Genomic DNA, 16,884 nt, shown 5'->3' on the forward strand with positions numbered 1-16,884 from the left:
AATGTGTTGATTTGTAGTTTTGAATCTTGTTAGTGTTCCAGTCATCCTCCTTCTAGTTGATTTCCTCCACCTGGACGCTGCTCTCCATCTCAGGCTGTCGCTCATGGTACTGCTGGCCCTCGGGAACATAGCGGATTCCTGTGAGCTGGGCAACGGCGTCAAGCAGCTGGCCGATCTCAACACCGTGCGTAGAAGCCGAGGTGTTGACGTTGTCAATGTTGATGGGATCGAACCCACCAGCTCGGGCAACAGTGTGACGCATGCACAGCATCATAATGGCGTTCTCGATTCGAGTGACAATATTCTCAAAGTACACACCAAGTTCGGACTCGGGAGTAGGGGCAATGTGCTGGATAGCGTGCCGCTGAATGTCCTTGAGAGACACGGGTCGAGACTGGCCATTGAATCGAGCACACATGTGCTCGAGCCGCAGCGCAATCTCCAGCACCTGAGATAGCAGGTCACTAGTGAAGCCGCCAGCCTTCTTCTTGGGGTGAAGAAGATCCTCCTGCATGCCGTGACGAGAAGCCAGAGGGGCAGAGTAGACGAGCGACAGAAACTCCGGGTTTTCGAGGCCCTTGAGTTTGAGCTCTCCAATCTCCTTGACAATCCATCCAAGAGAGTCCAGCATGTCCAAGTTCTGGGTGATCGCCTGGCCAGTGATCTCATCATTAAAGGCCTCGCCCAGAGAGATATTCTCTGCGTTCATCTTTTCCCGCAGACTCTGAAGCTTCTTGACCTTGGAAATGAAGTCAGCAGAGACGGTAATCTGGCCTCCATCGGCGACGGCAGACACTCGGGCTGCCCGGTTGACCATGGGACCAAAGTAGTCCATTCGACGGGTAATGGGATCAGGCTCACATACAGGAGAACCCCAATGAATACCCATTCGAACAGACAGACCTCGGAAAACAACATTTCCTTCGTCATCTCGGACCTCGTAGCCCTCCTCTGATTCCAGAATCTCCGCAGGCCAGTCAGCGGCCAGAAGCTGCTGCTGGACAGAGAAACACCACAGGAGAGCAGATGTGGGCGTCGTGAATGACACCATGAATGCATCTCCTTCCGTCTTGACCTCGTAACCCCGCAGAATTCGCAGCTGACGTCGCATGATCGCGTTATGAATTTTAATGGCTGATCTCATGGCAATGGGATACGTCTCCCATAGCAGAGTGGAGTTCTTGATATCCGTGAAAACCATGGCCATCTCTCCTTCAGGCGGATCGACTTCAGAGCCTAGACGAGCGAGATTCGAGTCCTCAGGAAGAAGAGACTTGTCCCGTCGTTTTCGGTATGGCTGGAACAGCTCGTCTTCACCAACAGGAGGCAGACCGGAGATTAGGTTGGATTGGTTGGCTGTTCGTCGCTTCACTCCAATACCCAGCACCATCACCATGAGCTTGTCTGATGCGCCGTACGAGATGGCAAAGTCTCGCAGCTTAGCCGCAGCAAGCATGGGGTCCTGAGACTCTGTTCGAGCAATGTCGACGGCCGTCTCGTAGCTCATCACCTCCCACAGCTGCTTGGATCCGATAATCAGCAGCTCATCGGAATCGTTGAGCTCCATTGACACGATATCGGGCCGAGCCTGGATGTGGGGGATGAGATTGTAGAATCCAAAGGCTCGAGACACATCGCAGACACCGTCCAGCTTACCGTGAGCGGAAATGAATCCTCCTCCGGCTCGAACTCGGCCAAGCTCCTCGGGCTCGGTGGGGTCGTGTCGGGTGGTAAGCAGACGATGCTCTCCAGTGCCCTTAGACAGAATGCACATGGAGTCACCAACGTTGGCCACGTACAATTTGTTGTCGGAAATGTAGCAAACTGTGGCACAGGAGCCGGTGAGGCCATCCTGCTTGTTGAGGTGCGTGGTGGTACTACTTCGATGAGCAGTGTGCGACTCCACCGTGGTCAGAGCAGCGGCACCAATGTCTCTGTTGGCAGCCAGGAAAGACCGCTTGAGAGCATCTTCAATGGTGTCGTCGTCACGCATCTTCTTGAGCTCATCCTGGAGCAGGGCACCAAACATCTCTTGTAGCAACTTGGCAACCTTGTTGCCGGCCCGAGGGTTGATCTCGTTACGTCCATCAAACATACCAACAACAACCTCATTCTCATTGCCCCGGAAACGCTCCACAACCATGTCGATAATGGACAGGTTCTCGTGTTGGCCTAGAGAGTCAGCCATGCCATAGGGCATGTTGTTGAGCTCGGATCCGTACGTACGAACTCGACAGTTCTCCGTCTGATCAGGAACCGAGGGGGTGGTCAGGGTGACATCCATCAGACCGAGGACTCGGAGCTGAGAGAGAACGGTGAAATCAGAAAGATTCTTCTGTTCCGTCCCATCGCCATGCCGCATTAGGTTGTTGGCAGCAGACTTGATTTCCAGTCGCTTGTTGCCGCTGAAAGAGAGGTACTTGAGATCCAAATTCCAGTTCCAGTTCCAGTCATAAGGCCAGTTGGAAATATTGTACTTGAGCTGGTTGGACGAGACATCAAGCACAGTCAGATGCAGAATCTTACCCAGCTCGGCTGGCAGAGAGTGCAGCTTGTTGCCGTTGACATGGAGAGTTCGAAGAGTCTTGATGTTCTCGAAATCGTCAGCGGGAAGAGATGTCAGGTTGTTTCCAGACAGATACAGCTCTGTGAGCCGGTTGAGACGTCTGAGGGCTCCATAGGGAATATCCATCAGCTCGTTGTAACTCAAGTTGAGCACCTGCAACGAAGTCAACAGTGATAGCTCCTCAAAGCACTCGTCATTGAGCCGGTTGTCAGCCAGAGACAGAATCAACAGAGAGTTGGCGAGTGTAGTACGAGACGACACAGGAGCATCACGTGCAAAGGTCATGGGAGAAGTACTCATCTTGGGGCTGTTGTACGCCAGACTACCTCGTCTGCTGGTCTCCCCGGGGCTCAACGTCGAGGTGATGCTGAAGGCCGAAGGACGTCGGATTCGCATCTCGTAGTTGCTGTCGAACTCGCTCTCCAAGTTTCGGTGGAAAGCATCGCCTGAGGACACACTGGACACGTGGAATTTGTGCTTGGGGAACGAGTCGAGCAGATTGGATGACACGTTGAGAGTCGACAGGACGTTGAGGTTCCAAATCTCGTCGGGCAGCTTTCGCAAGTTGTTACTGTGCAGATCGAGGAACTGCAGAGTGGTCAGCTGGCCGATAGAAGAAGGAAGCACACTCAGATTGTTACCGACAGCGGACAGGTAGATCAGCTTTCGCAGAGAACCAAGAGAAGAGGGCAGAGATACGAAATGGTTTTTGTCCAGCACCAGCTTCTCGAGGTTAGGAAGTCGATCGAAGAAGTTTTCCGGCAGTGTAGACAGCTTGGCCTTGGAGAGATGCAACACGGTCAAAGTATGAAGGACATTGGACACATTGACCTCGGTGAAGGGGTTTCTGTCAAAGTAGAGACACTGCAGCGACTCGAAGTTGTGCTCGTAAGATGTAATCTGGTTCTTGGAAGCATAGAGCACTTCCAGAAGAGGCAGAGATGATAGAGCATCAACGTTGTTGAGCCGGTTGTATCGAACATCCAGTTCCTTCAGTTGCACCAGATTCTTGATGTCGTTGGGCAGCTTGCTGATGTAGTTGTTGTTCAGCACCAGTCGCTCCAAGTTGACCAGCTTGGAAATGCTGGCAGGAACACTGGACAGTCGGTTGAACGAGAGATCCAGCTCAATCAGGTTGGACAGGTTGCAAACGGCCATGGGGAAGTCCGTCACATTGTTGTTAGACAGAGACAGCCGTCGCAACTGCTTCAACAAGGCCACGTTGTTGTTGATTCGAGTCAGCTGATTGCAGCTGAGATCCAGTGTCGTCAATGCAGACATTCGCTCAAACCGAATCTGAGCCACGTCCTTGATCATGTTACGACTCATATCAAGATACTCCAGGAAGACTGCATGCGAGATGTTGACCGGAAAGAACCTCGATCGGTTTCCAGAGAACCGCAGATTCTTCAGGTTAATGCAGGATTGAATAAAATCAAGCGGAATGCTGATACTGGGATTGTTGGAGACATCCAGATACTCAATCTCGTTAGAGAACTGGTAGAAGATGATTGGAATAGTCTGCAACTCTAGGTTCTGGAGATCAGCATGCACATAATCACGGGACATGATGGCCTCTTCCTCAGGAGTGAAGGTCTGGATGGAAGAGGGCAGGAAAAGGAATCGGCACAGATAACTCAAATCTTCTCTTCCAACTTCAACCAGTCGATCCTTCTCGGTGTATCCCATGAACTCGAGTAGAATTTTCTGGTATAGCAGCGGCTTCTCCAGCAGATCGAGCACACGGGTCAAACCGCCAATGCGAACACACAGCTGGTACCCCTTGACAGACGGCAGGAAGAACTTCTTACCGAGAATCTGAATCAACTCAGAAACAGTGGTTTCCAGGGGACACACAATGGTTCCAAAAGAGTCATCCTGTCTGAAAATACGGACAAAGTAGTTGATTGGCGGCTTTCCTGGGATGTGTGTGCTCACGTTGGTTTCCAGTCCGTACTGCTCACGGGTGGGGTCAGCGTAAGTCTCTACTATCTCTTCAGGCTCCAGTTTCGAACCTCCGCCTGGACCAGTATCGGCGACTGCCCAAGATTCTGGCGCAGACCATTGGCCTGCATTCGTCTGGGGCGCAGTGTCATCATTTCCAATGAATGACAAATCGGTTCCTACGCCAATGACTGGAGCAGCCGTAGTGCCGGATGCATTAGCAGTGTTGACCACTGGAGTTGGAGATGCGACGCCAGACACAGAGTTGTGGTTGCTGTTGTTGGCGTTGTTGGCGTTGTTGGTGTTGTTGTTAGTACTGACGGATGAGCGGTCGCCCACCATGGGGCCACCCATGGGCCCAGAGATGCTGCCTCCGGGCAGAACAGGCATACCGGGAATGGAGTCGGCGGCCGCTGAGCCTGTTGAGGCGTGTCGGGGGAGAGCCGACGAGTTGGCAGAGCTCGAAGCGCCTCCGTCCTCGACAATGCCAGCCATGGAGTCCAGGTCAGTATCGAGATTGTAGAAGTTTGCATTGGCAAGAGAGGGTCGCTTGCTGATCATATTGAGCACCTGCTCTCGCGACGAGGAAGCCGTATGGTCACGAGACGACGAGGCCATGTGGTCACGCGACGAGGTCGACGAGTTTCTGTGCGGGTCCAGATGGGACACTGTGCTTGCTGAACGCATTGTGGGTTGTTGTTTTGGGGCATGGGGTTCCGGGACCGACGCCACAGATGCATTTCTGAACGGTTGTGCGTGGGACTCCAACGGGTTGATAGGTCCATCGAAGGTATGGCTTTTCTTCTTCTTGTCCTTGTGATCTGAGTTAGTGCTTGTGGATAATTTTGCGCCATTGGTTTCGGATACTCACGGAAAACCTTGCCAATAATGTTCTTGGAGCTCTTCTTGGCCTTGTGTGCCAAGGCAATGAGAGTGTCGTCTTCATCTCCACTAGGCAGAGTGGAGTGAGACGTGGCTCTGTGGATGCTATTGGAGTCGTCGAAATGGTTCGACGTGGCCGCCTTGTGGAAGATTCCGTGATCAGGTTTGTTGAACGACCGAGCAGCTCGAAGCTGGTGTCCATCACCTGGGTGAGACGTTCGCTCTGTGCGTTCACGGCTGTGCTCCGACCGGCTGTCGTCATCATCATGCTTTTTGAAGAAGAACATTGATTTGGACGGCCTCGGCAGCTTCACCTTGTGATGCTTCTTGGACGACGACGACTGACCATCGGAATCAGCGCTGGTGTCGTCAGACACAAACAGATCCATGACCTTTTGCGGGATACTCTTTTTGGAACCAGTGGAGCCGGTGGTACCCTGAGAGGCATAGGAGGGGCGTCTGTCGACGTTGGTGCTGATCGGAGTGACAGCACGCGACCCACCAGCTGAGGGTGTGTGCGTTCCTACTGGTGTGATGACAGTGGGTCGCTCTGGGGGAGGCCGTTGCCCTGGTGGAGGAGGTCCTGGAGCTGAGCGGGTCAGAGATGCATTTGCTCGAGCGTGAGGATCGAGGGTGGAGTAGAGAGGGTCATCGATTGACGAGTTGTTGTTGCCGTGGCCGGGTTCCCATTTCGGTGCAAACTCGTAGTCCGGATCGATGCCTGTGAATGCTGTTCGGGAGGTGGGGGATGGGGGGAGTTCATCATGATCGTAGGAGTTGGATGTGGGCGAAACTCCGTCGTTGGAGAATGCGTTGAGGCTGGGTTAGTAGGGAACTACTCGCCAAATTTCAGGAGTAAACAAGTGCTGTACCAATGTCAGAAGTTCTAGTGTCATCGAAGGATGGCTGAGAGATTGCCCCCGAGACAGTACTTCAGGGTAGGCAACGAATGAACAGAAAACAGCAGATGAGTAGCAAAAAGAATTTACCAGTAACTGTCAGCGACTACAGACACCAGCAGCCAGATTGGCATCAACACCACTCCGCCCTCATCGCCACTGGGGCCTGTAGCTGTGATGAGCCAAATACAGCAGAAGCGGCGTCAGAACAATGAGAAACAGCCGGCTGGTCGAAATACCTCCCACAGAATCAGTACCACTCCCTGTGAGACCAGTCAATCAAACAAAGGCACAGCTTTTGTCGTCGTTCAATGGCTTTTCTGCCTTCCCAGCAATTGCCACAGATGTGGCCCTAAACAGAGCCACAGGTCGGTTAACAAGCTAGTGACACGGACTGGAGCTGTGTCGAGCTGATCCGGTTCGTCTCGTTTAACACCTTGCAGTTGCTACGACCGTTCAATCGACACGTGTCTGGCCTGGTCTGCGGCTCTCTGGTTCGTTCATCTCTCTGTGGCACTATGATGCACGGGCTCAATTGTGTGGATAGCGCGCAAATCCGCCTGAGACACCGTCGGGTCCGTTGTACTCACCGGTTCCAACCCTCGCGAGGCTGGCTGTTGCCGATATCGAGTGGGTCCATTTGTGCGGACAAGTCGTATGCCGGTGACTATGTCGACATGCACGGAATGGGAGTAGTTAATTTGTTTTGCAGGCAACGAGTACCGTGAACCTTAATCTGAGCCTACGACTGTAGCGAGTGGGTTGAGAAGCGCCAGGAGTAATGGGGGGGAATTCACATGAAATCGAATAAAAGGATTGTAAAAGAAATAAAAAAGGGAGTGGATTTGGGCGAGAAAATATACTGTTTATTAATCCTCACTCTGCCTCGCGAAACGGGCCCCATAACTCCCACAAACCTGCACCGCCTACAAGGCACAAACGGTGCAGCTAACATGTGATGACAGGAGAAAAGATGATGTATAGAAGAGTCTATAAAAAGGAGTGCGTAAAAAAAATGACGGGGAAAAAAAAGCCTGTACAAGTGCTGTACAGTACTGTAAAAAGGGGCATGAGGGTGGGTGTCTTGTACCGTATTGTACACACAGTACAAGCACATTTATCATCCACATAAACGCCTCAGATAGATATCAGATCTTTCTATTGCAATATATATATATCTCATTTATGAACCTCGCCTAGTAGCTTGGAACCTACACGTGGCACACACTCACCAACAAACAACAAACGAAGGGTGTCTTGGTCTTGTTTTTTTTGTGAGTGGGTGACCAACAAGTCCATCCGTATCTCGTATCGAGTATGTGTGTGTGTGTGCATGTTGGGCAAGATGGGAGTGTGAAAGTTGCCAAAGTTGAGAGCATGCCTGGTTGGCCAAGAACAAGGAGGGCCATTGTAGGACTATAAAGGGCGGTGAATTAATCGACACAAAGACCGCTACTTGTAGGGCCTTGGTCGCGGCGCACGAAGATCCCGATTCGGCCTTGCTGCTGCTGCTTTTCTTACCCACAAAAAGAAACCCTGGAGAGAGAGAGATGTGTTTGTTTCGACTGTACCTCAACCTCAAGCTTCACACCTCAGACCTGAAAGGCTGCTAAAATTGAGACGGGAAACCGAAGGGTGGGGATGTGCAAGTAAGGGTCTTTTCTGCTGCAAATATGGGGGCGGCAGGCGATAATTTAAGAATCCGAGTGGGATAATATCTGGGTAAAAGGCTGCGGAAATGTCGCCAAAACCAGGACAAACCGGGGGATTATCCGCACAATTGTATACGCTCTGTAGACCCTGCTGGACGTGATCACATGGCCCAGGGCCGGGATCGTGGACAAGCGGAATATATGTAAGCACAGGGATTGACTTGGCACGTGTGGATCAAGAAAGCAACAAACGACAATCAGCGCGCATGACACTCTTGGTTCATCCGTAGGTCCTGTTCTAGACCCCAAGCTGTCTCAAAACGGACACGCTGTTTCACATTGAACGACAAAATCGCGTTCATGGTGATATTAACGAAAATTTGCGCGGCTATCAGCACTGTAGTACAAGTACGGTACGATACAGTACCGGTAAGCGGAACCAACGAGCCGTATTTATACTACAGTATGATTACTGTAGTGTTGTTGACTGTATTCAGACACTAAGGATACTAATTACTATTTGTAGTACATACAGCAGATGGATAAGACAGCCTAAAGTAAAGTACGAGTACGAGTACGAGGAAAGGAAGTCAGCTTCTATGTCTAGGTAGATGGAAAGAGGAACTATCTCTGTAAGACTTGAATGAGACATAAGAGGCAGTGAAGAATAAATCGTTGGGGTTCTTTTGTTACTTCTGTTGGCTTCTCACATGCCTCTACTTGTAGTATGTACATACTGTACGAGTAGGAGTATCGGAATATATGTACTGCAGTGACCTTCCCTTTATCTACCCCTACTGTTTAGAATCATTTGGAGGTGTTGAGGTGATTCTGTAGACTGTGCCTTGGGGATAGTTCTATTTTGGCTTCCTTCACATCCACTGGTTTCAAGTACAAATACGAGTCGACTGCTACGCTGGCTCCACCTCTAGAGTCTTCTTCGCACAATCCTCATTAGTTTTTACAATCATTCTCGTATAATATGAGAAGCACAGATGGTATATTTTCCAAAAAAAAGCACTCGCCCTTAACCTGTGGTGGCTGTAGGTATCTTCTTTATTCTTCGTCTCTCTCTTGCACATCAGTACAGAATGCACGGTAGCTCATATCATGACTACACAAGCCATTAACCACAGCCAAGTCCATTAATACTGAACGCGGCCAGCGTTCCCATTCCCATTACCTATAAATAATCCTAATAACAGCATCCCGATTTCGTCTGCTGGGCTACATCTACCCTCGAGTCTGCCCCTCGCCCATCTAACTCAATGGGTTCCTGTTCCACTGTACTTGGGCGTCGTAGCAGCGGCGTGTTCGAGTTCTTGCGGGAACTAGACCTTCCGCCACTCTCTTCTTTATCCTGCTGGTCCTTCTTGATCTCCTCCTCACCAGCTCTGTTTGCAAAAAACCTCGATAACGCAGAGAAACCCTTTTTGGAATCCTTCTTCCTGCTTTTTTTCGTCGACCGGTCCCACCGCGGAACGTCTCCATATTGTACACCGCTGTTCATGTCCTCTGGATCGATTTCGCCCAGCTCAATCTTGGTCAGGAGCTGAGCAGCCACTTTGTCGAACAAATCCTCAATGCCTTTGCCGGATTTGGCCGAACAAGTGGTGACTGTGATGTCGGGATTCGACTGTGAAAAGGTGCGCACTTCGGCTGGAGGGACGATCCACGTTCTATCTGCCTCCTCAATCAAATCAGCTTTGTTTCCACATGCAACCATAGTCACTTGAGGAGATGTGAGGCTTCTAACGTCCTGAATGAACTCGGCAAGTTGTCTGAAAGTGGAACGGTTCACCGTATCGTATACTAGAACCACTCCTGCGGCTCCTCGGTAGTAACTACGGGTCAGCGCTCGAAACCGCTCCTGTCCAGCAGTGTCCCATAGCTGCAGCTTGATTCTGGTCAGGTTGGACCCTGAGCCCACACGGACGATTTTGGAAGCAAACTCCACGCCTATCGTTTGCGAAGAAGACACCTTCCATTCGCCCTTGACGAATCTGTGCATGATACATGACTTTCCACACCCAGAGGGGCCCAGGAGAATCACTTTGGCAATATAGTCATAGCGAAGGTCAGAGTCAAAGTCCGAAGCGTCGGTCGAATTCGACGTTGAATTTGAAGGCATGTTTGCGATCGTTCTGGCAGTTTTGTGTTGGTTTCGGGTCGAGTATGTTGCCGTCCACTTTTGTTGTGATGCTGTCGTGATGTTGTCGTGTGTGGCGTGTGTTGCTCGGTTACCTGGTTTACCGCTGGTCTAGGGAATGAAACTCCTCGTTGCAGCTGAAACAGAATAAAACACAGTCGTACCACGCTCAACCACCTTGATATGCTGTTGTCAAGGTCGGTTCTCTTTTCCTCCAATTTTTTTTGCAATCTCGCACACTACCGCGAGCTAAGGTGAATTAGACGTGCATGTGGGGGGATCGTCATGTAATAGATGATAGGGGCTAGTTGGGCTCACGTGACTGTGATTATAAAAAAACATATATCGACGAGGTTGCTGGGTTGAGCTGAATTCAAATATGTGGTCCATTTCGCCCCAACCCCTCTCTATCGATTACCATGCCCTTCTCATGTCATATTGAAGACGCATAAGGCTTAGCGTCAAAATAAACTTCCTACTTTACGGATAGGAGAAAAACGAAGACATACGGAAGTCCCAGTAACATGACCAATAATGATGATATCGAGATGATCAAAATGCCAAATACATCACAGGGGTATTCGACACTTATATAGACCCCCTGTTATTACCCTAACCCACCACAAATACCTGTTAGTGTCCCTATCACCAGCCAATCAAACTTCAATACACCAAATGACAGCACCACTATACATGTCACTTATAGGTCGTGTGCCGAGAGCAAGAGCAAGATGGTATATCACGTGACTGAAGGAAGCGTCAGCAACAGAAGAACTCATCTTTGAGCTTGGTACTTTACTCACGTCTTTTGGGGTGCTGTTGGTTAGGGTTTGGTGATGTTGGAGGTTGGTGGTTAGGGGTACAGTAGTTGGTACGACTCATTTGACTGATAATTAGTGGTGACCAAGTGAATATACTCTGCGGTTGAGGGTTTGGAGTACAAGTACTGTAGTTGGAGCTATCTGCTGGTTACTTTTACATTTGTTTGATATTGGGGTGAACTTCGGCGTGTGCTCTGTGCAGTATGTTAGCATCAGGATGTTAAGACCAATGTTGAGTATAACTCAGCGAAGAGCCGGGTGGGGTTAGATTTGAGGTCATAGCCATGCTCAATGGAAGAAGGGGATTTGATTGATACCGCTAACAGGTGTTTCATCACTTTTTCCACTATTATGACATGCTCAAAAAGCTCTTCTTAAACAGTCAATTTTGGATGTGTATATCATTACAAGATGGTAATGTACTTGTGTAAGTATTGAATTTGGGGGAAAAAGGACACAATAAATTCAATCAAATCAACAAAACCAGTCAAATCAACAGATTCTCACCAAAATTGACCTTTAAGAGAACAAATACAACAGCCCATGGCAAACCACGCACCTTTAGCCACCAACAGCCTTGTAGACCCGATTCCAAGCCGTCTGATCCATGTTCAATTACCCGCTTAAAATTGAAAAGTGTCACTGAAAAATGCCAAGATCGGCCCAAGAACAAGCCCTTCAAAAGCCCATTCTCGGCAAACGACGGCAAAGCCATCATAGTATCACGTGACCCAACTCCCAACCCCGATCACATGACCTGCTTCCCCACAAAACCACCGTCCGCACATGTACAAGTACTGTACGCTTTGTGGCATCCGAGAAATGCCGCTGGAGTTGAGAGTATGTGCAGTGTGCATGTCCCCACAATAGGTCCGGCGGGTAAGAGTGTAAAAAGCCGGTGGACGTATGGAGATACAAGTAGGAGGTGCCACGTGATGAATAAACCGCGAAATACATATATATGGAATTAGTTCCCTAACCCTGGCGGTAATGGTCTTCCATTTTGTCTCGGCTTTATGAATGATTCCGTATCGCAATGTACCTGAAATCCATGTTTGGATCTGTTCTACCATGCTGCAACCCTAACCACTATTTGTCACGGGAGGTCCCGAAGGTGTGAACCTAATCAACTTCCAAACTGTGGGAGTGGTTGGAATGAAGAGGGGTAAAATGTGTGTTATTGGGGGGTTTTTGAGACTAAAAAACACATAAAATGATAATAACATCTGTATATATCTCTTGTTCAAACCTTTAGCTTCGAATCGCCTTTGAAACCGTCTCAAATACCTCGTTCTGCGGTCGGCCGACACAAGGCCGAACAGAGTTTTTCAACTGAGCCCGGGTAAGTTAGCATCCCGACTTTTCACTTAGGGAGAGCGGGATCCTATTCCATTCTTGACATCTCTGATCTGTGATCTGTGGAACCATTATCGACATGACTTCAGAACAAGAGGAGGTTTCTAGTGAGTATGACGACGGAGTGAAGCCGGAGACATTGAGAGCAACCGCCAGGGAATTGCAAGCGACACAACCGAACGAGACAGTCCAGTGCGACAGACAGATCAATGCTGGATCATTTTCACCCCAGATTTTGTGTTGATTTCTGGGCGACCATTTGTGTTATTGCTTCGGCTGCTGACGTCCTATGTAACGAACCAAGCAGCGACACTATCACAAGGGGTGCACCGTGGGTCGTGTGCGATGAAAATGGACCTTTGACATTATTTTCCCCACACAGCCGACATTGCCCTCAATGAGAGAACATGGACGACGGAACACAAGACGACAGTAGTTGCAAATGGTGGTGCTAGACTCGAAACTTTATGATACTGGACACTAGTTGCGCTTCTGATCTGGCGACAATGATGCTTTTGGCAATGCTGACCGCACTGTGACGATTTTTGCTCTATGGTGATAGGACAATTTTTAGTCCCATAGTTGAGTCAAACTCAGTAGCGTTGTTGAGTCTAAGTGCGGATCTCAGTTTAAATCACCAAGTCTTTAATCACCTCAATATCGTGCTGTTTAGCTGAGCTAAGCTGCCAATTTGTTCTCGGCCATTTTTAGACTGAATTTCGGTCTAGCAGATGTCTTCAGAGCTGCGGCGTGGCCACTCAAGAGCTGTGTACCGTTCTGAACAAGCTCAGTTTGGCAATGTCATAGCTGAAACCAAATTGAGAGAGACAGTTTCACAAGAGCGTTCAACAACTCTTCCGCAATAGAATCTCTGAACGTGTCCCACAAGCTGATGGCTTATCTGATCTGTCTACTCACTACTATGAGACGCTTTTTTGGTACCAGGCTCAACCTCTCTGTCAGTCCCCGCTCGCCTGTTCATATAACTATGCTCAACTCGGTGTGCACTCAATTTGTTCGCTTCCGTACTAACCCAGTCCTCACCCTCCAAGTCACCTTTCCCGACCCGGAGCTCCCTCCCCTGTCCCTCACCGTCTCTCCCGAAGAGTCTGTGCAGGAAATTCGAAACTACATTCGAGACGCCTTTGTCCAGGAGCGATGCATCACTTCCTTCACCCTGAACCTCAACGGTCAGCCTATTGACGGATTTGAGAGCCTTGCTGAGATTGAAGGTCTCGAGTCTGGTGCTACCATCGAGCTCACCAACGCTCCCTACAACGAGCATGAGGCCCGTCTGCATGTGATCCGAGTGCGAGAGCTAGCTGGCTTTTCCAACAACTCCCACGCCGCTGTGGGCCAGGATGCCGGTATGACCGCCTTCAACCGAACCGAGGGCATCGACAAGACCCCCAAGGACTACATGCAGGAGGTTGTCGAGACCAAGGCCCAGAAGGAGGCTAAGGCCAAGCTCAAGGCCGAGCAGAAGAAGGCCAAGGCTGCTGCCAAGGCCGAGGCTCTGGCCAAGAACGAGGAAGTGTCTGAGGACGAGGAATCGGAGCCTGAGGATGACACTCCCATGAAGCAGTCCACCCAGGTTCTTGAGGAGAACTCTCCCATGCACGGCTTCAAACTCGAGGAGTCCAAGTCTCTGCAAGAGCTGTTCCCCGACCGACAGAACCTGCCTGCTCCCGCTCTGCTGTCTCTCCACCTCTCACACTGGAACCCCCCCACCCAGGCCCAGCAGCTCAACGGCGAGCTTCTGTATCTCCAGTGCGCCACTCTGGAGGGCGAGTCGTACCAGATTGTGGCACACACCAACGGTTTCTACGTTGCCAACTCCACTCTGGGCTCTTTCGACCCCTCTCCCAAGCCTCTGATGGTCAAGACCAAGGCCAAGAAGCAGAACGGCGGCAAGAAGGGCGGCAAGAAGACTGAGACCGAGATCTCCTACGTGCCCATCACCACCGAAAACATGCACCACTCTCTCTACGACCTGCTGGTGTCTCTGTCCGACAAGTTTGCTAAGAAGATTGCCTCCAACTACGCTGAGCTCAACGCCGCTGGTATGCTCTCCGTTGTGCCCCCCACCAACTGCTTCCTGGCCAACCCCTGGCTCACCAAGCCCGCCGGTTTCCGACGACCCGATATGGCCCGAAACCAGGAGCTGCTGTCCCTCAAGAACCTCGAGGGCCAGGACGATACACGAGAGTGGTCCGAGGACCTGCAGTCGCTCAAGGAGCTGCCCCGAGAGACCATCAATGACCGGGTGGTGCGGGAGCGACATCTCAACAAGACCTACTTTGACTTCACTGAGGCTGCTGTCGCCGGTGCCGTCCAGGTTGTCCATGGCGAGATTCAGCCCATCAATCCCTCTGAGCCCGAGGCCTCCCACATCTTCCTCCACAAGGGTATCTTCTACTCTGTTGGCGCCGACGGATCTGGCACTTATGCCGAGATTGGAGGCGACGAGGCTGCTCGAGTGGCCTCCGCCAAGGACCTCCAGGCTGTCCAGCAGCTTGTGCAGTTTGACTTCCCCGAGATTGCCTCTCTGTGCACCACTGTGGTGGACTACCAGGGCAAGCGAATTGTCTGCCAGTCCCCTGTCCCCGGTATCTTCAGACAGCCCGAGAACGCCCCTCCTCAGGTCAAGTACGGCTCTGTCGAGGGTGCTGAGGAGATTGCCTCCGAGCAGGAGTTCGGAGACGCCTTCAAGCCCATCGCTGCTGCCTTCCGACTCAAGACCCACACAGTCAAGGACGCCAACAAGGAGCACTCTCTGCACCTGGCTTCCGACTGTAAGGGTCTTGCCGGTACTGACGGTCGAAAGTACCTGCTTGATCTCTACCGACTTGCTCCCGTCGACATTGCCTTCCTCGATGCCAACCCCTCGTACCCTCACCAGCTTGCTCTGCTGCGATTCGAGGCTGTCGAGGCCTACTTCCGACACCAGGTTCGAGCCGAGATCAAGAAGCAGTCTCTGGATGAGGACGAGACCCCCAAGTTTGAGGTCGAGCCCTTCTACCTCAACCCTGACGCCTTCGTTCTTCCTGCACCCAAGGAGGATGAGGACGCTGTGCGAGCTGCCTCCGAGTTTGTCTCCAACACTATCATTCCCGAGCATGTGGAGGCTGTGATTGCCGGCTTTGGCACCACTCCTATCGACGGCCAGCAGCTGACCCAGTCTCTGCACGGCAAGGGTATCCCGATGCGACACCTTGCCTCCGTCATTGCAGCTGCCAAGAAGAGCGACACTTCCAAGGCCCAGTTCCTCGCCGAGCTGTGTGAGCAGGAGATTGCCGTGCGATCCGCCAAGCACCTGCTGCGAAACGAGATGGCCAAGAAGGGTGCCAACCCCAAGTACGTTGTTGCTCACGTCATGAACCTGCTGCTGGGCTCCACCTCCAAGGTGTTTGATACCCCCGCCGGTCTGCTGACTGTCTCCGACTCCGTCAACCTTTCGGTCGACGAGGCCAAGGCTACTGTTGCCGCCATTGCCAAGACCCGATTCGGCTACGACCTCGATACCTCCATCTTCGCCAAGCGACCCGTCCAGCTGCTCCGAGAGCTGTCTGGAAAGCTGGGACTCCAGTTCCTGCAGAAGGAGTACGAGTTTGGTGCCGAGCCCTTTGCCGTCGCCGACGTGGTCAACATCCTCCCCGTCTTCAAGACCACCACCTTCCGATCCAAGCTCGAGGAGGAGGCTCTGGAGGCTGCCCGAAACTCCGTCAACACCGACAAGGACGTGGCTCTGCAGCTGCTGCGAGAGTCCATTCCTCTCGCCGAGCAGGTGTACGGCTCCGTTAACCCCGAGCTCACCAAGGTGTACAACACCGCTTCTTACCTGGCCTACGAGATGGACGAGGCTCTGCTGGCTGCGGATCTCGGCCGACGAGCCTGCATCATGTCCGAGCGATGCTCCGGAATCGACTCTGTCGACGCCATTCTCAACTACCTCAACCTGTCGTTGTTTGAGCACGCCATCGGCAACTACGTCGGTGCTCTGCACATGATTAAGCACGCCGTTTCCGTGTGGGTCACCGTGTGCGGCACCCATCTGCACCCCGATATCATCACGTCGCTGTCCAACGCCATCACCATGCTCACCACTCTCAAGCGATGGAACGAGTCGCGACAGTGGCTGGAGAAGACCATTGTTATCACTGAGAGTGTGGCCAACGAGAAGGCGCAGGCCCCTCTGCGGTTCCAGCTTGCCCAGACCATGTGCCACGAGCAGCAGTACAAGGAGGCTACCGATGAGCTGCGACGAGCCCTCAAGCTCTTTAACGCTCACTACGGTGAAGACGACCAGAACACCAAGGACTGTGCCGTGTGGCTCAAGTCTCTGACCCAGGCCGCCGTCTCTATCCAGCGACAGAAGCTGTGGGAGCAGGAGCAGGGCCGACTGGCTCGACAGGCTCCCAAGCCCACTGCTACTCATCAGAAGGAAGCCCCCAAGAAGGCTTCTAAGAAGACCAAGGGCAAGGGCAAGGGCAAGGACGACAAGGGCGAGAAGCTCGTTGCCGAGCTCAAGAAGAAGAAGGCTGGAAAGCGTTAGTTAGTGTGTAAATAGTATGGCCCGTTGGTGTCAGCCAGCAGTCGTGAAATGAATGTATGT

General features: G+C 51.6%; 4 protein-coding genes across 4 annotated transcripts; 2 read left to right on the forward strand and 2 right to left on the reverse strand.

The window, feature by feature from the left end:
- Positions 1-52: 52 nt before the first annotated feature.
- On the reverse strand, positions 53-6,931 carry YALI1_B24424g (uncharacterized protein; the record flags this gene model as incomplete). Its single annotated transcript, XM_501072.3, has 3 exons — positions 53-5,331; positions 5,382-6,211; positions 6,882-6,931. 3 exons carry the CDS (start codon positions 6,929-6,931, stop codon positions 53-55), a joined length of 6,159 nt encoding a protein of 2,052 aa, XP_501072.3.
- Positions 6,932-7,608: 677 nt separating this feature from the next.
- On the forward strand, positions 7,609-7,904 carry YALI1_B24446g (uncharacterized protein; the record flags this gene model as incomplete). The annotated part of the gene is made up of 2 exons (XM_068282119.1): positions 7,609-7,650; positions 7,695-7,904. The coding sequence occupies 2 exons, from the start codon at positions 7,609-7,611 to the stop codon at positions 7,902-7,904; spliced, it is 252 nt and encodes an 83-aa protein (XP_068138220.1).
- Positions 7,905-9,138: 1,234 nt separating this feature from the next.
- Positions 9,139-10,074, reverse strand: YALI1_B24471g (uncharacterized protein; the record flags this gene model as incomplete). Its single annotated transcript, XM_501073.1, has 1 exon — positions 9,139-10,074. One exon carries the CDS (start codon positions 10,072-10,074, stop codon positions 9,139-9,141), a length of 936 nt encoding a protein of 311 aa, XP_501073.1.
- Positions 10,075-13,161: 3,087 nt separating this feature from the next.
- YALI1_B24502g (uncharacterized protein) lies at positions 13,162-16,824 on the forward strand (the record flags this gene model as incomplete). The annotated part of the gene is made up of 1 exon (XM_501074.3): positions 13,162-16,824. One exon carries the CDS (start codon positions 13,162-13,164, stop codon positions 16,822-16,824), a length of 3,663 nt encoding a protein of 1,220 aa, XP_501074.2.
- Positions 16,825-16,884: the final 60 nt, after the last annotated feature.

Source organism: Yarrowia lipolytica, chromosome 1B (genome assembly GCF_001761485.1).
Source record: "Yarrowia lipolytica chromosome 1B, complete sequence".
In the NCBI taxonomy this organism is placed as follows: domain Eukaryota; kingdom Fungi; phylum Ascomycota; class Dipodascomycetes; order Dipodascales; genus Yarrowia; species Yarrowia lipolytica.